Genomic DNA, 24439 nt, shown 5'->3' with positions numbered 1-24439 from the left:
TAAATTCAATTTTTAAAGTTTTGAATTTATTTAGGGGCCACTATAGTGGAAACCAGGCTAATAATTTTTTAAAAAGCACCTTTAACTGAATTTTAACTGCACATGTAACATGTGTTTATAGTTAATTTAAATATAGTTTAATAATACATGCTTTGTTCAAATAAAGAACATTTTTCCAATAATTCAGAAAGGTCATGAAGTCCTCCCCATCTTCCCTCACTCCCTTATCCTTTGTCTCACAGGTAACCATTATGAACATTTCTTATGTATCCCTCCAAAAACTTTATATGCAGATACAGGTTTGTGGACATACATCTTTAATAAGGAACATACATTTAAACTGAATCATTTTAAAACCTTTTTCATCTTAATAAATCTTAGACATGTTTCCATAGCAATGGATCTGCCTTTTTAAAAGTATTACATTCTTAAAAACCGCCCCATTAATATGTTTTGTTTGTTTGTTTGTTTTTGAGAGGAGTCTTGCTCTGTCGCCCAGGCTGGAGTGGCACCATCTTGGCTCACTGCAACCTCCCCCTAACGGGTTCAAGTGATTCTCCTGCCTCAGCCTCCCGAGTAGCTGAGATTACTGGGATTACAGGCACCCACCAACATGCCTGGCTAATTTTTGCATTTTTAGTAGACACAGGGTTTCACCATGTTGGCCAGGCTGGTCTCCAACTCCTGACCTCAGGTGATCCGCCCGCCTCGACCTCCCAAAGTGCTGGGATTAAAGGCATGAGCCACCGCATCTGGCCTCATTGTATGTTAACACTCTTTTTACTCTAGTCCATTTCTAACACAGTTCAGATGAAGCTAACATAATTATTGCTTGTAAAATTCTGTAACAAATCTAATCATAGGCAGTATTATGGCAGTAAATACCAGCTCTTTTCCCCCTCAACAATTCAGATTCCAAAGTGTTTTGTTCAAGTAAAACGTACTTTAATTCATACATCATATGTATGGGAGGGAGGAGAGAAAAGTCACAAAATGTTGCAACATCAAAATGGTTAGAAATCACTAAAGAAGTCATCCAGAATAAGTAATATTTCCATCTTCCAATTTGCTGACTTTGCTATCCGAAATACATTTTTTAAAAATCTGGCAAGACAGAGGTTTGAATGAAACAACTTTTTTTTTTTTTTTTTTTTAATTGAGACGGAGTTTCACTCTTAACGCCCAGGCTGGAGTGCAGTGCCACTTCCTGGCTTCAAGCGATTCTCCTGCCTCAGCCTCCCAAGTAGCTGGGATTACAGGCATGCGCCACCACGCCCGGCTAGTTTTTGTATTTTTAGTAGACCGGGGTTTCACCACGTTGACCAGGCTGGTCTCGAACTCCTAACATCAGGTGATCCGCCCGCCTGGGCCTCCCAAAGTGCTGGGATTGCAGAAACAATTTTCAAATAGTTTATAAATCAGTGCCTTAGTCAGATTTTACAATTTTCGAATCTTAAAGGTTAACATTACCTGTATTCTGAAACGAAAGGTGAAAAAGGGCCTGGGGGTAGGATAACCAACACTAATTAACTTCCCCTAAGGCCAGTGCAATTAACAGTCTTGTGGGGTCCTAGGTCACCCAAAACCACCCAATGGAACATGCTGGTCTCGGCGGGCCTGCACCTGGGCCAAATCACCAGTATGCAGAACAAAAAGTGAACGATGCGCTGCCAATCTGGACCCCTTCCCTCGAAAAAAACTAAAAGCCCAACAAACACAGCGAAAGGGCTGAGGTCCACACTCCATGACAGCACTTCCCTTTTTTTTTTTTTCTTTAAAGTAAACCCGCTTCCTGCTTCTCGTTCGGTATATCTTCAACTATACAGGAAGAGGAAGGCCTCTAGGTCTTTCTCCGTTTTACACACCGGCGGCCCTGGGGAAAAGAGCCCTTCTCGGAACACACAAACCGAGCCTTTTACCCCTCCGTCCGCTATAGCCCAATTGCCCCCGCTTGAGCGCGAAGCCGGTCCCCGCCGGGCGGCCAGTAGGCTCTGCGTCCAGTGCCGGTCTCGCCAGCCGCCCCAACCCGGAAGGCTGCGGGGGTGGCAGGCTAAATGGGCGGCAGGCTCAGGGGAGACCAGGGTAAGACCGGCTCGCTCCCACGCCCGCGGAGGTGGGAGGCACCGCCCCGCGCCCCTTTGCCCAGAGAGCCGGGAGGTACAGCCCAGGAGGCCGAGGGCCCGCGCGCCCGCTGCTCGTCCCCGCCCGCGTCTGTGGCCGCCAAGGCCTCCTCGCCCGGCGCTTACCCCGGTGCCGTTGTCGCACACCACCACCTTCCTGCCCTGGCTGTCCATCGTTCGCCCAGGGGAGAGCCGCTGCCGCCGCACAACCTACAGCCGCCGCCGCCCGGCCGTTTTCTCTTCTTCCTCCTTCGTCTTCCCAGCCCCTCCTTCGGCCCAACTTTTCTCCCCCGACCGGAAGTCGCCGCCCGGCTCCGCCCGTCATTTAGCTGAATGTCTGCACGAAAAGGGTGGGACGGGCGGGCAGCGCGACTGGCAGCGGTGAGCTCCAATTAAAGATGGAGGAGCGTCGAGGTCCCTCCCGCAGCTCCGCTTCCGGCTTGTCTGTCCTGGTAGCTACCCAGCCGGGTTCTTTGCTGCTTCTAGTTCCCGGCGCTTTGCCGGGCGTTAATGGCGGCCAACGTCGCAGGTGCTGCGGCTTTCTCCCTAAAGTGTCACAGGAGCTAAGGGCGCCGCTTAACGAAGTGCAGAAGACGCAGGCAGGTGAAGGACACCGATTCTGCTGCGGCAGTGGAATGTGGCGGAGAAACCGGCGGGTAGGGCGGGGAGCAAGCCTGGTGGCCCTAGCGGACCCCACCATTCCACAGGGCTTGGTGTGTCATTGCTTCTGGGCCTTTTCCGCGGACAGAACTGGGATGGATACACACATGCTTATTTGAAATCATGCGTTTGTTCCATACTCCAATGTCAGCCCACCCCTTCTTTGCCCAAGTTGCTCTGTGGTCAAGTGAACGAGAGCAGGTGCCTGCATTTCCAGCCTCGTGGCCCACCGCCTCCTTCTTCCAGTAGTCCCATGTTGCTTCACACCTCTTCAGTACATGTACTTCTGTGAACCCAGAGCCTTGGCTTTGAAATCAGACAACCCCAGTTTCAAACGTGGCGCTGCCAATCACGAGTTTTGTGATTTTGGCATACCCCTGTCTGCATGGGGATAATAGGTTCTATCTCCATAGGTGTGGTGAGGATAAAATTCTATGCATAGAGTAAATGTTCATTCAGTGGTAGCTATTTCTAATTCTGTTCTTCTGAACGTATGATTCTATCTACAATGCCTCATTTTTTTTTCCTTTTTAGTCAATTGGCAAACTTGTGCTCTGAGACCCAGCTTGTCACATCTCTGATGACGGCTGATATCCTCAGGATGTTCCTTACTTCCTTTCTCGCTATTACTTTACTATGAATATATGAATAACGTGTTTATTACATGCAACAAATATTTATTAGATGAATGACATTAAAATTCACCTTTAAAATGCCATCCTTTATGAGAGGTGAGAACTAGAACTTTTCCTTCGACATGGCTGTACATGTTCAACAACTAGAATGAAACAGGGATCATGAACCCTCAATCCAGTGTTCTTTTTATAATATAGCTGCCTGTTTTCACTGTTCTTTTATTAGACCAGTGATTTTCAAAATTTTTTAAAGGCATAGAGTGCTTTATTCAAATTTAATCTTATGTGGAACCCTCAACACATAAATATTAAAATAAAAATAAAGCTGCCATTGTTGTAGTTGGAAGTTTGAGAGGTTAGACTAAGTCTCAGAGGAACATTTCTTCCCTTTGCCTGCTTTAACAGTCAGAGAAGTACCTCAGCCAGCAGAAAAATTTATCTGTTTATAAATTCCTTGAGTATAGAATCCGTATCTTATTTTTTTGGCCTCCAATGCTAGTGCTGTGCAATTTTCTTGAAAGTACATTTTATTGGTCTCAGCAAATTGAACTCAAGCATTTCTGTGTTCTTTTACTTTTCCCCTTTGTGGAATTAAATGGATTGCTAATTTGTATTTTTAAAGAAAGAACATGAGGCCAGGCGCGGTGGCTCACACCTGTAATCTCAGCACTTAGGGAGGCCAAGGAGGACAGATCACCTGAGATCAAGAGTTCGAGACAAGCCTGGCCAACATGGCGAAACCCACTGCACTCCAGCCTAGCAACAGAGCGAGACTCCGTCTCAAAAAAAAAAAAAAAAAAATTGTCAAGTTTGGTCCTGAGATTTATATGAAATGAAAAGGAACCAGAATAAAGGGATTTTGAAACACAAAAAGATGGAGAACTTCCACCAACTGAATTCAAAACCTATTATAAAGCTACAGTAATGAAGACTCTAATACTGGCATAGAGGCAGATATATTGATCAATGGAATTGAACAGATAGTCCACAAATAAACCTTTACATTATGGTGAACTGATTTTCAACAATGGTGCTAAAACAATCCATGGGGAAAGGGTAATCTTTTCAACGAATGATGTGGGAGGGGAAAAAAAAAACTTTGATTCTTAGCTCACATCACACATAAAAGTTGATTTAAGTGGATCGTGGGCCTAACTATTAAAGCTAAAACTATAAATTTCAGAAAGAAAAAAGAGGAAAATCTTTTGATATTAAGCAAAGTTTGCTTAGATATGACACTAAAATCATGATCTACAAAAGAAAAAATTGGTAATTGACATAATAGAAATTTAAAGCTTTTAGTTCATGTATTGAAACAAAAAATCTAGACCAGGACAATGGCTCACATCTGTAATCCCAGCAGTTTGGGAGGCCAAGGTGGGCGGATCGCTTGAGCTCAGGAGTTCAAGACCAGCCTGGGCCAGATGGTGAAACCCCATCTCTACAAAAAATACAAAAATTATCTGTAGTAGTCCCAGCTACTTGGGAGGCAGAGGTGGGAAGATGGTTTGGGCCCAGGAGGCGGTTTGCAGTGAGCTGAGATTCCGCCACTACACTACAGCCTGGATGACAGAGCCAGACGCTATCTCAAAAAAAGAAAAAAACGAAAAATCTTGGTCTGTCTTAGGCAAAAAGCAACAACAAAAAATGTAGAAAATAAAGCAAAAGGGCCAGGCACAGTGGCTCACGCCTGTAATCCCAGCACTTTGGGAGACTGAGGCAAGTGGATCACCTGAGGTCAGGAGTTTGAGACCAGCCTGGCCAACATGGTGAAACCCCATCTCTACTAAAAATACAAAAATTAGCTGGGTGTGGTGGCGGGCGCCTGTAATACCAACAATTCAGGAGACTGAGGCAGGAGAATTGCTTAAATCCAGGAGGCAAAGGTTGCAGTGAGCCGAAATCGTGCCACTGCACTCCAGCCTGGGCAACAGAGCATAACTCAATCTCAAAAAAAAAAAAAAAAAGCCATGAACTAGGAGAAAATATTTGCAAATCATATGTTCAACAAAAGATTTGTATCCAGAGCAAAGAACACAGAAGACAAATTACCTAATAGTGGGCAAAACATTTGAATAGATATTTTACCAAAGAAGATTTATGAATGGCAAGTAAGCACATAAAAAGATATTCAACACATTAATCATTAGAGAAATGCAAATTGAAAGCATAATAAGATACCACTTAATACCCACTAGAATGGCTATAATCAGAAAAATAGAAAACAAGTTTCGGTGGGGCTAGGTGGCTCATGCTTGTAATCCCAACACTTTGGTAAGCCAAGGAGAATGGATCACCTGAGGTCAAGAGTTCGAGACCAGCCTGACCAACATGGTGAAACCCTGTCTCTACTAAAAATACAAAAATTAGCTGGGCGTGGTGGCAGGTGCCTGTAATCCCTGCTACTCGGGAGACTCCAGCAGGAGAATCACTTAAACTTGGGAGGCAGAGATTGCAGTGAGCCGAGATCGAGCCACTGCCCTCCAGCATGGGTGACAGAGTGAGACTCCATCTCAAAAACAAACAAAACCAAAAAACAAAAAAGTAGAAAACAAGTTTGGCAAGAACATGGAGAAACAAACACTCCTATATTCCTGGTGAGAATGTAAAATGGTACAGGCACTTTGGAAAGCAGTTTGACAGTGTTTTAAAAAATTAAGCATAAATTACCATATAACCCAACGATTTCACTCCTAGGTATATACCTAAAAGACATGAAAACATGTCCACGGACTCGTACCTAAATGTCCATTACAGGATTACTCATAAGAGGCAAAAGTGGAAACTATTCAAATGTCTATCAGTTTGTGAATGAGTAAACAATATGTAGTATAGCCACACAATAGAATATTGGTGATAAAAATAAACCAATACATGCTGTAACATGGATGAAAGTAAAAAAAAAAAAGGCCAGGCGCGGTGGCTCATGCCTGTAATCCCAGCACTTTGGGAGGCCGAGGAGGGCAGATCGTGAGGTCAGGAGATCGAGACCATCCTGGCTAACACGGTGAAACCCCATCTCTATTAAAAATACAAAAAATTAGCCGGGTGTGGTGGTGGGCACCTGTAGTCCCAGCTACTCGGGAGGCTGAGGCAGGAGAATGGCGTGAACCCGGGAGGCAGAGCTTGCAGTGAACCGAGATCATGCCACTATACTCCAGCCTGGGTGACAGAACAAGACTCCATCTCAAAGAAAAAAATTAAAAAATACTATAGCAGATAAAAAGACCATATACTGTGTGATTTCATAGGAAAATCACAAATACAGAAAAAGCAAGGTTATAGATACAGAAAGCAGATTAGTGATTGCTGGGGCTGAAATTGGAAGCCAGGTTTGGCTGCAAATGGTCATGGGACAACTTTATGGATTGATGGAATACTTAAATTAGATTTTGGTAATGATTACACAACCATAAAAATTTACTAAAAATCATCAAACTGCACACTTGTAATAGGTAAATTTTGAGATGTGTAAATTTCATGTTGTAACTCCAATAAGGTTTTAAAAAACTTAAGTTACCTGCCCAAATTTACCTATCATGTAGCAGAAGCAGGATTAGACACAGATGTGCCTGATTTCAAAACCTGAGCTCTGTTTACCCAGAGTTTTGGAAACTCCAGATCTATCATGAAAACCTAAGTCATTCCTAACCTGAGTCATCCTACTCAGGAATGACTTTTTTATTATAATTTTGTTATTTTTTATTTTATTGTATTTAAAAGAAATAGAGATGGTGGCTGGGCACAGTGGCTCATGCCTGTAATGCCAGCACTTGGGGAGGCCAAGGCAGGTGGATCAGTTGAGGCCACAAGTTCAATACCAGTCTAGCCAACAGGGTGAAACCCCATCTCTATTAAAAATACAAAAATTAGCTGATTGGCCTGGGAGGCAGAGGTTGTATTGAGCCGAAATCACGCCACAGCACTCCAGCCTGGGTGACAGAGTGAAACCCTGTCTCAAAAAAAGAGAAAGAAGGGAGGGAGGGAGGGAGGGAGGGAAAGGGAAAGGGAAGGAAAAGAAAGGAACAGGAGAAGAGAAGAGAAAAGAGAAAGGGGGGGGGAGAGAGAGAGAGAGAGAGAGATGGAGTCTCGCTATGTTAACCAGGCTGGTCTCCAACTCTGGTCTCAAGTGATCCTCCCATCTCACTGGGATCCTCCCTCCCAATCCCAACGTGTTAGGATTACAGGTGTAAGCCACTGCGCCTGGCCAGGAAGGACTTTTTTGGAGGGATTCTATCATCTCGCTTGGACTTGGGATTACAGGTGTGAGCCACCGTGCCCAGCCTAAGAACAATACAATTATTCTTTTCTAGCTATTTTGAAATATACGATAAAATATTGTCAATTATAACTTCCCTATTGTATTTGCAACTAGAACTTCTATCTAGCTGTATTTTAACAATTAACCAGTTTATCTTTGTCTTTGCCCTCCCCAGTTTCCCTTCCCAGCCTCTTCTAATGACCATTCTATTCTCTCTCTCCATGAGATCTACTATTTTACCTCCCACATATGAGTGAGAATATGTAATATTTGTCTTTCTATCCCTGGATCATTTCACTTAGCATAATGTCCTCCAGTTCCATCTATGCTGTTGCACATGACAGGATCTCATTCTTTTATGGCTAAATAGTACTTGATTGTGTATGTGTACTGCATTTTCTTTATCCATTCATCCATTGATGGACACTTAAGTTGATTCCCTTTCTTGGCTATTGTGAATAGTGCTGCAGTAAACATGGGAGTGCAGATATCTCGCCAATATACTGATTCCTTTCTAGGGATGTATACCTAGCAGTGGAGATTGCTGGATCATATGGTAGTTCTACAGATAAAGATACTTTTAAAACAATTTCAGTACCTGCCAGGTGCGATGGCTCACCCCTGGAATCCCAGCACTTTGGGAGGCCAAGGCAGGTAAGTCACCTGAGGTCAGGGTTACGAGACCAGCCTGGCCAACATGGCGAAACTCCATCTCTGTTAAAAATACAAAAATTAGCTGAGTGTGGTGGCATGTGCCTTTAATCCCAGCTACTCCGGAGGCTGAGGCAGGAGAATCGCTTGAACCAGGAGGCAGACGCAGTGAGCTGAGATCGTGCCACTGCACTCCAGTCTGGGTGACAGAGTGAGACTCTGTCTCAAAAAAAAAAAAAGATAATAATTACAATACCTTTATTATGACTGACAAAATTAACAGTAATTTCTTATTGGCTAATATTCAACCCATATCCAGTTTTTCCTAATTGTCTCAAAAATGTTCTAAACAAGGTCCACAAATTACATTTGTTTGATATGTCTATTTTATTTGATCTTATTTTATTTTATTTTATTTTTTTATTTTTATTTTTTTGAGACGGAGTCTGGCTCTGTCGCCCAGGCTGGAGTGCAGTGGCCGGATCTCAGCTCACTGCAAGCTCCGCCTCCCAGGTTTACGCCATTCTCCTGCCTCAGCCTCCCGAGTAGCTGGGACTACAGGCGCCCACCACCTTGCCCGGCTAGTGTTTTGTATTTTTTAGTAGAGACGGGGTTTCACCGTGTTAGCCAGGATAGTCTCGATCTTCTGACCTCGCGATCCGCCCGTCTCGGCCTCCCAAAGTGCTGGGATTACAGGCTTGAGCCACCGCACCCGGCCTTATTTTATTTTATTTTTGAGATAGTGTCTTGCTCTGTCACCCAGGCTGGAGTGCAGTGGTACTATCTTGGCTCACTGCAATCTCCGCCTCAGAGGTTCAAGCGATTCTGCCGTGTCAGCCTCCCCAGTAGCTGAGAGTACAGGCTCATGCCACTACACTCAGCTAATTTCTGTATTTTTAGTAGAAATGGGTTTCCGCCATGTTGGCCAGGCTGGTCTTGAACTCTTGACCTCAGGTGATCCACCAGCCTTGGCCTCCCAAAGTGCTGGGATTATAGGCATGAGCCACTGCTCCCGGCTGATATGTCTATTTTAGTTTACAGAATGGTGCAACCACTTTGGAAAGCAGTCTGGCAGTTCCCCAGAAGGTTTAACATAGAGTTACCATATGACTCAGTAATTTTACTCCTAGGTATACACCCAAGAGAAATGAGAAAAGTTTTTTTTTTTCAATCATATTCTAAACAAGATTCACAAATTGCATTTGCTTGATATTTCTGTTTTAGTTTATAACACTTTCTTCTCTCTCTGTCTGTCTCTTCTTGAGACAGGGTCTCTCTCTGTTGCTTGGGCTGGAGTGCAGTGGCATGATCATAACTCACGTAACCTTGAACTAGACTCAAGCAATCCTCCCACCTCAGCCTCCTAAAGAGCTGGGACTACAGGCATATACCACCATACCCAGCTAATTTTTAACAATTATTTTGGAGAGATGGGGTCTTGCTGTGTTGCCCAGGCTGGTCTTAACTCCTGGCTTCAAGTGATCTCTCCACTCAGCCTCCTAAAATGTTGGGATTACAAGCATGAGCCACCACACCTAGCCTCTCTCTTTTTGTATGCCATTTTTTTTTTGGCTGAAGGCTGGGTCATTTGGCCTGTAGGATTTCTCACATTCTGGATTTGACTGACTATATCCATACTGTATTATTCTTGTTCCTCTAGCCTCCATATTTTTATAAACTAGTAGTTAGATCTAGAAGCTCGATTAGGTTTAGGTTCAATTATTTTGGCAAGATTATTCATAGGCAGCAGCATGTACTTCTCATTGCATCACATTTGGAGGACTGTAATGTCTGGATGTCCCACATTTAGTGATGTTAAAATTATTCAGTGGGTTCTGGTGTTATCACATGATCTATCACAGAATTCCCACTGAACCTGTCACTTAATAGTTTTAGCAGCCATTAATAATTGTTGCCTTATTGGACCAGGTAACATGATGAAGTGCAGTTTGCCTAACTCATAACTTTTTATTTCCAAAAACTTATAGGTTTTGACCTTATTAGCCATTCCAGTTGCTTTCAAATAGAAGAATTATAGTTTTGAAGCTTGTTTAGTTAATAATTTTTTAAAATAAAAAAGAACTCCTAGGCACTTCATGTGTACAATATAAACTATAATTTTAGTAGACATTTTAGTTGTGATATTCCTTATTTGTTTTCTTTTTTTGAGACGGAGTCTCGTCCTGTCACCTAGGCTGGAGTGCAGTGGCATGATCTCGGCTCACTGCAATCTCCACTTACTGGGTTCAAGCGATTCTCCTGCCTCAGCTCCTGAGTAGCTGGGATTACAGGCATGCACTACCATGCTCAGCTAATTTTTTGTGTTTTTAGTAGAGACGGGTTTCACCGTGTTAGCCAGGCTGGTCTCCATCTCCTGACCTCATGATCCACCCGCTTCAGCCTCCCAAAGTGCTGGGATTACAGGCATGTGAGATTGAGTCTCGCTCTCTTGGCCAGACTGGAGTGCAGCAGCATGATCTCAGCTGACTGCAACCTCCACCTCCTGGGCTCCAGTGGTTTTCCTGCCTCAGCCTCCCAAGTAGCTGGGACTACAGATGTGTGCCACCACATACAGCTAGTTTTTGTATTTTTAGTAGAAATGGGGTTTCACCATGTTGGTCAGGCTGGTCTCAAACTCTTGGCCTCAAGGGATCCTCCTGCCTCAGCTTCCCAAAGTGCTAGGATTATAGGTGTCAGCCACTGCGCCTGGCCCCTCATTCTTTTCTCTCTCCCTCACCTCACATCATCTACAGACACTAACTCAAAATGGATCAAAAACCAAAATATAAGAGGTAAAATCATAAACTTAGGAGGGATAGGTATAAATGTTTATGACTTCAGATTAGACAATAGATTTTTAGATATAACACCAAAGGTACAACAGCAAAATAAAAAATAGATAAATTGGACTTCATCAAAATTTAAAATGTGTGCACTACAAAAGACTCCATCAAGACAGTGAAAAGACAACTCACAGAAAAGTAGAAAATATTAGCAAGTCATATCCTATAAGGGATGTGTATGTAGAATATACAAAGAACTTTTACAACTCAGTGAAAAAAACAGCCAAAAAACAAAACAAAATAGCCAGGCACAGTGGCTGGCATCTGTAATCCCAGCTACTCGGGAGGCTAAGTTGGGAGCATCACTTGTTCCCAGGAGTTTGAGGCTGCAGTGAGCCATGCTGTACTCCAGCACACCACTGCTGTACTCCAGCCTGGGTGACAGAGTGAGATCCCAACTCTGAAAATAAAAAAACAAAGAAACAACCAAAATTTTAAAATGGGCCAAACAATTTGAGCAGACATCTGGCCAAAGAAGATATAAAAATGGCCGATAAGTACATGAATCATTAGCCATCAGGTAAATGCAAATCAAAATAGCAAGATTACATTTCATACCCACTAGGTTGGCTATCATCAAAAGAACAGTAAATGTTAATGAGGGTGTGGAGAAACTGGAACCCTCATGCGTGGCTGGTGGGAATGCAAAATGATGGAGCCACTTTGGAAAGCAGTCTGGCAGTTCCCCAAAAGGTTTAGCATAGATTTACCATACGACTCAATAATTTTACTACTAGGTATATACCCAAGGGAAACGAAAACATGTGTCCATACGAAAACTTGTACACAAAGGTTCATAGCAACATTCATCATAATACCCAAAAAGTGGAAACAACCCAAATGTCCATTACCTGGTGAGGGGATAAAGTGTGGGACTCATATAGCCATACAATAGACTATCTTTAGCCATAAAAGGGAATGAAGCACCGATACGTGCCACGACATGGATGAACCTCAAAAACATGTGCTGAGGGAAAGAAGCAGGTCACAAGAGGCCACATATTGTATGATTCCATTTATATTAAGTTTCCAGAATAGGCAAATCTATAGAGACAGAAAGTAGACTAGTGGTTGCTTGAACTGGGTGGGAGGTGGGGGAGCAGGTGGCAGAGAAATAAGGAGTGACTGCTAATGGGTATGAAATTTCATTTTACAATAATGAAAATGTTCTAAAATTGATTGTAGTGATGGTTGCACAACTTTACCATTGAATTATACACTTCAGATGAGTGAATTATATGGTATGTTAATTCTATCTCGATAAAACTATTAATATTATTTTAGGAAAAGAAGTTTGGGGGTGAAAATTAAAGCAGTTCACTCAGGGATACGCTGCTCTACTGTTAGGACTAGAATTCGGTTCATTGATTTTGTCAGTACTTTTTCCAATCCAAAAGTTATACCAAATACTCTGATTCTGTGGCTGAACGAACTCCAAGTCCTAAATGCTGAGTCTTGCTTCACCAAATAAAGCTGAGATTTTTAGAGAGAAAAAAAATTCTGTTTAAGCCAGTTGAAGTGATGATCCAACTCAACACAGTAAGGCTGTAAGACTGACAAGGACAGTCACAGAGACCTTTTTAGTGTTGGCACAGCATAGAGGCTAAGAGCTAAGAATCCAGTATCATATTGTAAACTTGAATTTAAAACCTGGACCCCCTACTTCTTAGCTATCTCCTTGAGAAAATTGTTTAATCTCTTATATGGATTGTCTCATTTGATACTCCCATTGGTCCTAAAATGCAGATGTTACTATTCCCCTCTGTTTTTTTTGTTTGTTTGTTTGTTTTTGGTTTTTTTATTTTTTTTTAAACAAATGAGAAAACTAAAGCTCAGCAAATTTAAGTAACTGGTCAAGTTCATACTTCCATAAACAGTAAAACTGCTCTTCATAGCTTTGTCTGCCTACCTCCAAAACTATGCATCCTAATCAATTATAAACCATAATCATCCCGGTTTATCAATTTAGAATGGAAGATATTCCATTTATTTATTTATTTATTCATTTGTTTATTTCAGACAGGGTCTGGCTCTGTCACCCAGGCTGGAGTGCAGTGGTACAATCGCGGCTCACTGCAACCTCTGCCTCCTAGGCTCAGACAATCCTTCCACTTCAGCCTCCCCAGTAGCTGGGACTACAGGCAGGCACCACCAGGTCCAGCTAATTTTTGGTTGTGTTTTTGTTTTTTTTGTTTTTTGGTAGATACGGGGTTTCACCATGTTGGCCAGGCTGGTCTTGAACTCCTAAGCTCAAGCAATCCTCCGTCCTTGACCTCCCAAAGTGCTGGGATTACAGATGTGAGCCACCACGCCTGGCCCATACCTTTTATTAACCAACAGATGTCAGCCATCTCTTCAGAAGCCTTATTTTCTGGTTTTAAAACACTTGAAGGGTTGAATTTGTAATCAGAAAAGCGATAGGCAAATGTGGTATCTGCACAGAGAGGCTGGAACTATTCCTTGCAGAGAGCTTAGAGAATCTCCCTTTCTTCCTAACACCAGTAGGATTCTGACCTAACCAGGTGTTATTAGTCAACAAATATGTACAGAACACCCACGGTATGCCAGGCTCCATTCTAGGACCTTGGCATGGGTTTTGCCTTTATGAAGCTTACATTCTTGTTGGGAGAGACATATTGAACAAGTAAACTTAAAAAATGTGATAAATTCAGATAATGAGAAGTGCTATAAGGAAAAATAATTAAAAGTGACTTAGAGTGGGGAACACCGCTCTTAGGAGGTAGCACACAACCTGAACCTTTTATCATTGCTAGATTCAGCTGTGAGCGACAGAAGACCCTGGTAACAGTGGCTTAGAACATGGATGTTTATTTCTCTGCCACCTGAATGAAGTTGGTAGGTAAATATTCTAGGGCTGAATGACACTCCACAGTAACAGGGATCTGGCCTCCTGTCCTTGTGGCTTTGCCATCTTCATCATACAGCTTCTGCTTCATAATATGTAATGGTCGTTTGTGCTACGGTTATCATTTTTACATCTCAGCCAGTAAGAAAGAGGAAGGGATGGGGGTTGGGACGTGGAGATGATGAAGTGCAAGCTTCTTCCTTTTAAGGACTCTTTCTGGAAGCTCCATGTCTTACAGTGTTTCTAGTTCCATCTCGCTGGCTAGAACTTTGCTAGTCCTATCTACCTGTCAGAGAGGCTGGAAAATGTAGTCTTTGTTCTGGATAGCCATGTGCCAAGCTAATAATTATGAGTTTTATTTCCAAGAAAGGGGAGGATGGATATTGGGGCACAACTAGTGATCTTTGCTTTGAAGAAAAGAAAGACAGAGAGGAAGAAAAGAAAGACAGAGAGAAAGAAAAAAAAATTAGTGTGTTCATTCAAGGAATAGAAGGCTTGTGAGGCTAGAGTATACTAAGTAAAGGGAAGAGTGATAGATGGAGGACTTTGTAAACCACAGTAAGATTAGCTTCTAGTTCAGTAAGAGTGGCATACCTTTGCAAGTTTTGTTTTAAAACTAGACTTTGAGAAATAATGAAATCTGGTCAAGCATGACACATTTTCTCCACTCTTTCCTTGATTCCAACAAAATGACAGCTAAGGTTTTGGGTTTTTTGAAAAAACAAAGCCCACAAGAAGACAAAAAGATATGGAAAAGAGAGAAAAGAAGATCAGCAAATATAAACCAGAGAGCAGATGAAGGAATGATAATTAACTAAGAAAACTTTAGAAAGCTGAAAACTTAATGCCTGAGGTGGAAATGGAGGGAAAAAAGCAAGCCTGCTCGTGAGGCAGAATTCCGAAAAGGACCTGGTTGAAAATATGTCCAACTCAGTTGCACGCTTAAATAACCTCCTTCAGCCCTTGCAGCCAATGACCCACTCCTTTGTAATGGAGTAGAGCAGTTTTACTCTCAGATTAGTTGAAGAAAAAGGCAGTCTGTTCTCAGGGACAAGCATATCTGAGGATGAGAGCCTTATTAAAAACAGGGAGGTAATAAGAAGTCTATATCCAAAGAGTGAGAAACCCAGTCTCCTTCCCAACAAGCCAGCAGTCAATTTGCCACTTCCACCCTACCTCCTCGTCTTTCTATTTTGGTGAAAAAGAAAAAAAAAAAAAAGCTATTCAGAGGCAACATTAACAGATATTTACAGCTGGTGGTCCCCTAACAAAAGCAGTCAAACCCCTGCTGACAGTGAAACCCATTAGTCAGCAAGACTCAGCATTCAACACACAGCTTCCAATCAGTGGGGCTTTTTGGGTTTTGTTTTATTTTTAGTGTTTTATTTATTTATTTATTTATTTTCTTTCTTTCTTTCCTTCTTTAGAGACAGTCTTGATTTGTCAGCCAGGCTGGAGTGCAGTGGCTCAATCAGAGCTCACTGCAGTTTTGAATTCCTGGCCTCAAGTAATCCTTCCACCTTGGTCTCCCAATGTGCTGGGATTACAGGCATGACAGCCTAGACTCATCAGACCAATATCAGAATATTATTTCTAGAAAGAAAGAGCAGAAAGCAGAGATAAAAAATTATTTGAGAAAAATAAAACATTATTTTCAAGAGCCTAGAAACAATTTTCTAGATATGCTGTCTTCCTCAGGTAGTTACTGAAGGGAAGTGTGGGAGTTATTCAAGAAATATGAAATCAGAGGAACTAGGAGGCCAGGGATCCAATACAGGAGGGAGACAAGAATTCCATGAATGCTGATGGAACAAAAATCCCAAGGAAGGAAATCAACCTCTCTCTCTCTCTCATTCACTCTGACTCACACAAACAATAGATTTTCTGATGTATTTTAAAACTTTGAGAAATACATACTTGTAGTTTGGTGATGAATTAGTGGTAGCAAGAATAAAGAAAAACTAAGGGCCGGGCACGGTGGCTCACGCCTATAATCTCAGCACTTTGGGAGGCTGAGGCGGGCGGATCACCTGACGTCAGGAGTTCAAGACCAGCCTGGCAAACATGGTAAAACCCTGTTTCTACTAAAAAAGAAAATACAAAAAATTACCTGAGCGTAGTGGTATGTGCCTATAATCCCAGCTACTCAGGAGGCTGAGGCAGGAGAATCTCTTGAACCCAGGAGGCAGAGGTTGCAGTGAGTGGAGATTGCACCACTGCACTCAAGCTCAGGCAACAAGAGTGAAACTCCATCTCAAAAAAAAGAAAAAGAAAAGAAAAGAAAAAAAATAAAAACTAAAGAAAAAATGAGGTAATAATTAAGTCTAGGAAAAAATTTAAAAACTGTAGGCTGCGTGTAGTGGCTCACACCTATAATTCTAGCACATTGGGAGGCCGAAGCAGGCAGATCAGTGGAGGTCAGGAGTTCCAGACCAGCCAAGATGGTGAAACCCTGTCTCTACTAAAAATGCAAAAATTAGCCAGGCGTGGTGGCGCACACCTGTAATCCCAGCTACTCAGGAGGCTGAGGCAGGAGAATCGCTTGAACCTGGGAAGCAGAGGTTGCAGTGAGCCAGGATCCCACCACTGCACTCCAGTCTGGGTGACAGAGTGAGATGCCATGTCATAAATAAATAAATAAATAAAATTGTAATATCAAGGAAATGTCATCTTATGGACTGTATGACTCAGAATGAATGTAAATATTGAATACTGGTCTAATCAAATATGATATATTGGTGTTAGGATGATAAGGGGAAAAGAAATATGTGTTAGGGAGGTGTCTTAAGAGAATTAAATGATCTTCCACAGTAGATGGTTAATAGGTGATGTCTATACTGAAAAAGATCAAGAAATAGTCAAATAAGCATGTTTAGAAATAGAGGGTTAAATATCAGAAGAAACAACTAAAAGAGTTAAAGTTGTTGCCTTATGTGAGCAGAAATTAGGAGTAGAGAGAATAAGAAATTAGGAGTAAAAAGAATAAGGCAGGGGTCTGATGCTCATCTTCATAAATCTTGTTAAACCATTTAACTTTCTAACGTGTGCACGTGCGTGTGTATGTGCGTGCACGCGTGTATGCATACGTATTTGTAGGTAAGTAGGTAGGTTGTGGATGGAATACTCCGTACTAAATAAACAATGGCAGATTTTTTGCTTTTTGTTTCTCCTTTTGTCAAGGCTCCATTACCTTACACACTATCAATTGCAAGATGATAGTGTATCCTGTTCAGTTAAATGTTAAGCCTAGAGCTCCCTTGGGCTTCTGGATAAAATATGGAAGACACTCTACTATAAATTCATCAACAGCACTTTTACAAACTTTTGCAACATTTTAATACATGTTCTTACCAAAACTCAGCCACTTACTGTTGATTCTTTTAGGCTTTTGTTTCCGAGTTTAATTTTTTTGTCCTTGAGGCCTGCTGACCCAGTGTGCTGTCCAACAAGTGAACAATGATGCTCCTGTTGTTTATTGTAAGTTGTATAACAGGTCTACAGTGTAATTAAATGTCTATTACTCATAAACATAAACATATATGCAATATAATGCATAGATGATAAAATTTATGCCTATAGGATCTATTACACAATGATGTATCATTTTTATTGCTCTCAGAATTTGACTTCTAGTAGCTGACTTTTCAATAAATGTCCAGTGCCCCTAGTTTTAAAATTAAATAAATTTGAGTTTATCTTTTCATATGATTTTAAGGAAAAAAAAAGCTTGACAACAGTATTTAACATCAAAATGTGAACTTCTGACCTCCACATGAGCTGTCATCACCAAAAGAAAAGTAAATGATCACAGCAATTGCAAATGTTTAAACTTAAGAATGATTTGTACTATCTAGATAAGATGTATAAAATGTGATTAAATTCAGAATTTATAAATCTTTAACCTAAATAAGATATGCTATAGTCTCAACTTTGTGATTAAAATCTGATATAATAGTTTGCAATTAAAAAGAGAACAGTCTGGATGCGGTGGCTCATACCCGTAATCCCAGCTCTTAGGGAGGCAGAGGCGGGAGGATGGCTTGAGCCCAGGAGTTCAAGACCTGCCTGAGCAATATATCAAGACCCTGTTTAAGAAAAAAAAAAAAATGAAAAGAGAACACATCAGGTATGGCGGCTCACGCCTGTAATCCCAGCACTTTAGGAGGTCGAGGTGAGCGTATCACTTGAGCCCAGGAGCTCGAGACCACCCTGGCCAACATGTCAAAACACTGTCTCTATTAAAAATACAAAGATTAGCTAGGCATGGTGGTGCAGGCCTGTGGTCTCAGCTTCTTAGGTGGCTGAGGCACGAGAATCGCTTGAGCCTGGGAGGTGGAGGTTGCAGTGAGCTGAGCTCACACCACTGCACTCCATCCTGTGCGACACAGTGAGACTCTGTCTCAAAATAAAAAAAAATTTAAAAAAAGAAAGGAAAGAGAACAAACAGAAGACTTGTGTGTTCAGTGATAAATTTACATCTCTAATGAAAGATTAAAAAGGAATATATTCCATGGCCAAGTCCCCCAAAGGCAGTGTGCCTGGAACAGAATGAGCTTTTTTTCACAAGCTGTTTCAGGCCTTGAAGCTTAACAAACAAGTCCAAAATAAAAAATATGTGAATTTATGGAAATAAAAATAGAGCCTAGTAAAACTAAGCTCAGATCCTGCCTCTTTCATTGGCCTAGAGGCCTAAGGTCTATATTGTCTACCTCCCTGGGGGATTACTTCTTTTTCTTTAATTGATATATAATAATTGTACATATTCATGGATACAGGTGATATTTTGATGCATACATGCAATATGTAATGATCACATCGGGGTAATTGGGATATCCATCACCTCAAACATTTATCAGTTCTGTTTTTGGGGTTTTTTTTTTTTTTTTTGGAGACGGAGTTTTGCTCTTGTTGCCAAGTGCAATGGCTTGATCTCAGCTCACTGCAACTTCTGCCTCCCAGGTTTAAGAGATTCTCCTGCCTCAGCCTCCCGAGTAGCTGGGATTACAGGCACCCACCACTACGCCTGGCTAATTTTTGTATTTTTATTAGAGACAGGGTTTCACCACATTGTCCAGGCTGGTCTCGAACTCCTGACCTCAGGTGATCTGCCCGCCTCAGCCTCCCAAAGTGCTGGGATTACAGGCGTGAGCCACCATGCCCGGCCGAGTTTGTTCTCTTTTTAACATATAGAACATTTTAGATGTACCATGAGTCCCCTTTTCTTCCCAGTATCACTCCCAGTTTCCTCTCCTTTTCCCAAGAAGTAGTATTGCCTTAAGTCGTGATGAGTTCTTAGAGACCATTTTTGAAAACACTCATTAGTTACACATGAAAAGATGTTCAACATCATGAGCCATTATGGAAATGCAAATTAAAACCACAACGAGGCTGGGCATGGTGGCTCACACCCTTAATCCCAGCACGTCAGGAGGCCAAGGCAGAAAAATCATCTGAGCCCAAGAGTTGGAGACCAGCCCAGGCAACATAGTGAGGCCCCCATCTCTTCAAAAAATAAAAACTTAGCCTGGAATGGTGGCTCACACCTGTGATCCCAGCTACTTGGGGGGCTGAGGTGGGAGGATCATTTGAGCCCAGGAGTTTGAAACCAACCTGGGCAACATAGTGAGACCTCATCTCTACAAAAAATGTAAATATTAGCTGGACGTGGTGGTATGCACCTGTAGTCCCAGCTTCTTGGGAGGTTGAGGTGGGAGGATCACTGGAGCACAGGAGATTGAGGCTGCAGTGAGCTGTAAGCTGCACTCCAGCCTGGACAATGGAGCAAGACTCTGTCTCCAAAACAAACAAAAAAATGAAAAAAACCACAATGATATACCACTACATACCTATTAAAATATTAGAATGACTAAAATTTTTAAAAATAATGCCAAATGCTATTGAGATACCAAATACAGAAACTGTATTTCTCATATATTTCTGGTCAGCCTGTGAAATGATACACTCAGTGTAGAAAATACCATTTCTTATAAAACTAAACATGTACTTACTATACAACTCAGCAACTGTACAACTGATGTGCACTTACCATACAACCCAGCAACTGTACAATTGGACACTTACCCCAGAGAAATGAAAACATTCATTCAAACGGAAACATATGCATGAATGTTCATAACAGTTTTATTTGCAATAACCAAAAACTGGAAACAACCAGTTTTTGTCCTTCAATGAATGAATGGTTAAACAAAATGTGATACACTATCCCATGGAGTACTATACAGCAATAAAAAGAAAGAAACTTTTGATACACACAACTTGAATGGATCCCAAAGTAATTATGCTAAGTTTTTTAAAACTCATTGTTAAAAAGTTACATACTGACATACTGTATACTTCCATTTCCATAACATTCTTGAAGTGACAAAATTATAGAGATGAAGAACAAATTAGTGGTTGCCAGGCATTACGTGTGGGGGACAGGGAGTGGGATGGATGCGACTATAAACAGGTAGCATGAGGGATCTTTGTGATGATGAAGCAGTTCTGTATCATGACTGTGGTGGTGGTTACACAAATCTACTCATACGATAAAATTGCATAGAAGTACACACACAAATGAGTGCATATAAAACTGGTGAAATTTGAATAAGGTTGTGGATTATATCAATGTCAATTTAATAGTTTTGATATTGAACTGTGCTTATGTAATATGTTATCACTGGGGAAAACTGAATGAAGGGGACGTGGGATCTCCCTGTACTATTTTTTGCAATTTCTGTTTATTTATAATTATTAAAAAGTTAAAAAGCCAAATTGAAAAGTATCCACTAAATGCATATATACTCCTGTATGAAATTCATACTATTGATTGCCGTATTTGTCTTTTCCATAAATAGTATCATCCCGAAAGTGTCATTCTGCAAACTTGCCAGCTCACTCAACATTCCAATTTCGAGATCCATCCAAACTGATACATAGAGAACTAATTCCTCTAACTACTGCATATGATTCTATTATATGAATATGTCACATTTTATTTATCCCTTCCCCAACTTACGAACATTTAGAATTTTTTTTACTGTTACAAAGCTTGCTGCAATGAATATCCTTGTATGTGACTTGTGCACATACAAGTTTTTCTAGTGTAGTATTTCCTAGACCTAGAAGTAATAAAAATACTAGCTGTCAATATTTCCTGAGCACTGACTGTAATATTACTATGATTGGTGAGCAAACCTAGAAGTTAGCTTACTTGCCAAAGGTCACATAGCTAGTCAAACCTATCATGTCCAGCTCCAGCATCTGCATTCTTATCCACTGCAGCACATGACTGCCTCTAGCAGTCGGATAAAAAACTGTTTCACAGGCCAGATGTGGTGGCTGACGCCTGTAATCCCAGCACTTTGGGAGGCCGAGGCGGGCAGATCACCTGAGGTCAGGAGTTCCAGACCAGGCTGGCCAACATGGTGAAACCCCGTCTCTACTAAAAATACAAAAATTAGCCTGGTGTGGTGGCGTGGGCCTGTAATCCCAACTACTCAGGAGGCAGAAGAATTGCTTGAACCCGGGAGGTACGGGCAGATTGCCTGAGGTCAGGAGTTCCAGACCAGCCTGGCCAACGTGGTGAAACCCTGTCTCTACCAAAAATACAAAAATTAGCCAGGTGTGGTGGCACGTGCCTGTAATCCCAGCTACTCGGGAGACTGAGGCAGGAGATTTGCTTGAACCCGGGAAGCAAAGGCTGCAGCGAGTCAAGATCTCGCCACTGTACTCCAGCTAGGCAACAGAGTGAGATCCTGTCTAAAATAAACAAACAAACAAAAAACTGTTTCACCAAGGCCAGTCTCAGTGGCTCACACCTGTAATCCCTGCGCTTTGGGAGGCCGAGGTGGGCAGATCACCTGAGGTTGGTAGTTCCAGAGCAGCCTGGCCAACATGACAAAACCCTGTCTCTACTAAAAATACAAAAAGAAAAGAAAAAAAAAAAAATGCTGGACATGGTGGCAGGTGCTTGTAATTCCAGCTACTCAGGAAGCTGAGGCAGGAGAATCATTTGAACCCGGGAGGCAGAGGTTGCGTGAGCAAGGCCACACCACTGGGTGACAGAGTGAGACACAAGACTCTTTCTCCAAAAAACGAAAACGAAAACAAAAACCTGTTTCACCGCCCGCAAAGGACATACTAGAAAAGTGCAGTGAAACATTACCTTTTACCAATTATATCATACAGTTTTCTTATTTTGAACTCATGTTCAGTTAAAATTTTCTGGTCTTCTTCCCGAATGCTTATTCAGGTGTCTTCAATTTGTACTTTGCGATTTAATGTTTAAACCTAAAACAGGGTCTTTTAAAATCTTATTCTGGTTAATTTAATCTTCTTGATTTGAGACTAATTCCGGGATGTTGAGATAAATATTTATTTTAAACACAAGAGTTTTCAGAGCATTACCTATAAAGTATTCCTGCCAAAAATGTTGAACCAGAATAAAATTGAATTTTTAGAGCTAACTTCCATTTAGAGGAAATAAAAAAGGTAGAGGAATAAGTTAAATGATACCATAGGGAAGCAAATACACACATCCATAGTGCGTATTATTCTGTACAACGGTTAACACAGTTTTTGCAACAAATCGATGACATGATTAAAGTGTGTGTGTGCACATGTGTGTGTGCACTTAGGTGCGCATGTGTGTGTCGGCAGGGAGGGGAAATCTTCTCTAAATGAAAAGAAATCTAAGAAACCAAACAACCAATTGTAATATGTAGACCTTCTTTCTACCTGAATTTGAATAAACCAACTAAAAAAAAAAGATATTTGGAGACAATTTTGAAAGTAGGATTATGGGGATTAGATGGTGTTGGAGGATACCAAGAGATTATTGTTAATGTACGTAAGTACTATAAAGGCATTGTGGTAATGACAGAAAATATCCGTTAAAAAAACAAAAGATTCTTACCAAGTACTTGTAGGTGAAATGACATGATATCTGGAATTTGCTTTAAAGTACTTCAAGAAGAAAAGGATAGATTCAGCAAATGGGGCAAAATCTTGGTGATGATTGAATCTGGGACATAAATATATAGGAGTGCATCTTACTCTTCTCTAAGTATGTTTTAATATGTTTAATAAGTTTTATAATAAAATTTAAGGTGTTTTATTATAAAAGTAACAGAAAACATGTCATGGGGAGAGTTTCGAAGCTTTGAAAAGTAAGAGAAAAAAATCAAGTTTATAATCCCCTACCTACTACCCACTGTTACAGTTTGGATGCATTTTTTTCCTAGTATTTTTCTCTTTTCTTTTCTTTTCTTTTCTTTCCTTTTCTTTTCTTTCCTCCTTCTCCTTCTTCTTCTTCTTCTTCTTTTTTTTTTTTTTTGAGACAGGGTCTTGCTCTGTTGCCTAGGCTGGAGTGCAGTGGCATGATCTCAGCTTACTGCAACCTCCGCCTCCCAAGTTCAAGTGATTCTCCTGCCTCAGCCTCCCAAGTAGCTGGTATTACAGGTGCGCACCACCACACCTGGCTAGTTTTTGTATTTTTAGTACAGACAGGGTTTTACCATGTTGGCCAGGCTGGTCTCAAACTCCTGACCTCAAGTGACCTGCCTGCCTTGGCCTCTCAAAGTGCTAGGATTATAGGCGTGAGCTACCGCACCTGGCAGCATTTTCTTCTAGTATTTTTCTATGTCTCTTCTGATTTGATTTTCATAATTGAGATGAAATTATATAATTTTATGTCTCATTTTTCCATTTACATACATAAGCATTTTAAAATACCATGAGTTTTCTTAAGCATCATACTTAATGATGAACATAGTACCGAAAAGTACCCAAGTTAAAATAATTTTTTCTTTTACCTTAAAAATATGTTATTGAGGAATAATTTGCAAAGACTATACTGCATCTATTTAAAGTATGCAATTTTATTAATTTAGACAATGGTGATCTTATCTTTTTTTTTTAAAGACAGGGTCTCTGTTGCCCAGGCTGGAGTGCAGTGGCTCAGTTATAGCTCACTGCAGCCTCGAGCTCCTAGGCTCAAGTGATTCTCCTACCTCAGCCTCCCAAGTAGCTGGGACTACAGGTATGTGTCACCACGCCTGGCTGTTTTTAAAATTTTTATTTTTGTAGAGGTTGAGTCTAACTATGTTACCCAGGCTGATCTTGATCCTCCTGCCTCGGCCTCCCAAAGTGCTGGGATTACAGGTGTGAGTGACCACACCCAGCTGGTATTCCTGTCTTGAGGTTTATTTTATTTTATGTTAACACAAAAACTTTGGTTTTCTTAGACTTTTTGTTTGCATGATTTATTTGTTCTTCCATTTACAATCAACCTCTCTGTGCCATTTATTTATTTATAATTGACAATAATTGTATATATTTATGGTGTACAACATGATGTTTTGAAATATGTATACACTGTGGAATAGCTCAATCAAGCTAAT

The 24439-nt window shown here is 41.2% G+C and overlaps 1 protein-coding gene across 3 annotated transcripts in view; it reads right to left on the bottom strand.

Moving 5' to 3' along the window:
• Nucleotides 1-3589, bottom strand: part of ACTR2 (ARP2 actin related protein 2 homolog) — a 40871-nt gene extending 37282 nt beyond the window's left edge. For 2 of the 3 annotated variants that reach the window (XM_025405753.1, XM_025405754.1), the window contains exon 1: nt 2247-3589. In XM_025405753.1, the coding sequence (XP_025261538.1) occupies nt 2247-2294 (48 nt within the window). In that variant the 5' untranslated portion in view covers nt 2295-3589. The remainder of the gene's footprint in view (nt 1-2246) is intronic. The other variant, XM_025405755.1, reaches the window with a different exon arrangement.
• Between the last annotated feature and the right edge of the window lie 20850 nt (nt 3590-24439).

Source organism: Theropithecus gelada, chromosome 13 (genome assembly GCF_003255815.1).
Source record: "Theropithecus gelada isolate Dixy chromosome 13, Tgel_1.0, whole genome shotgun sequence".
Classification (NCBI taxonomy): Eukaryota; Metazoa; Chordata; class Mammalia; order Primates; family Cercopithecidae; genus Theropithecus; species Theropithecus gelada.
The sequence above is the reverse complement of the archived record's forward strand: the minus strand, read 5'-3'. Positions and strand labels throughout refer to the sequence as shown.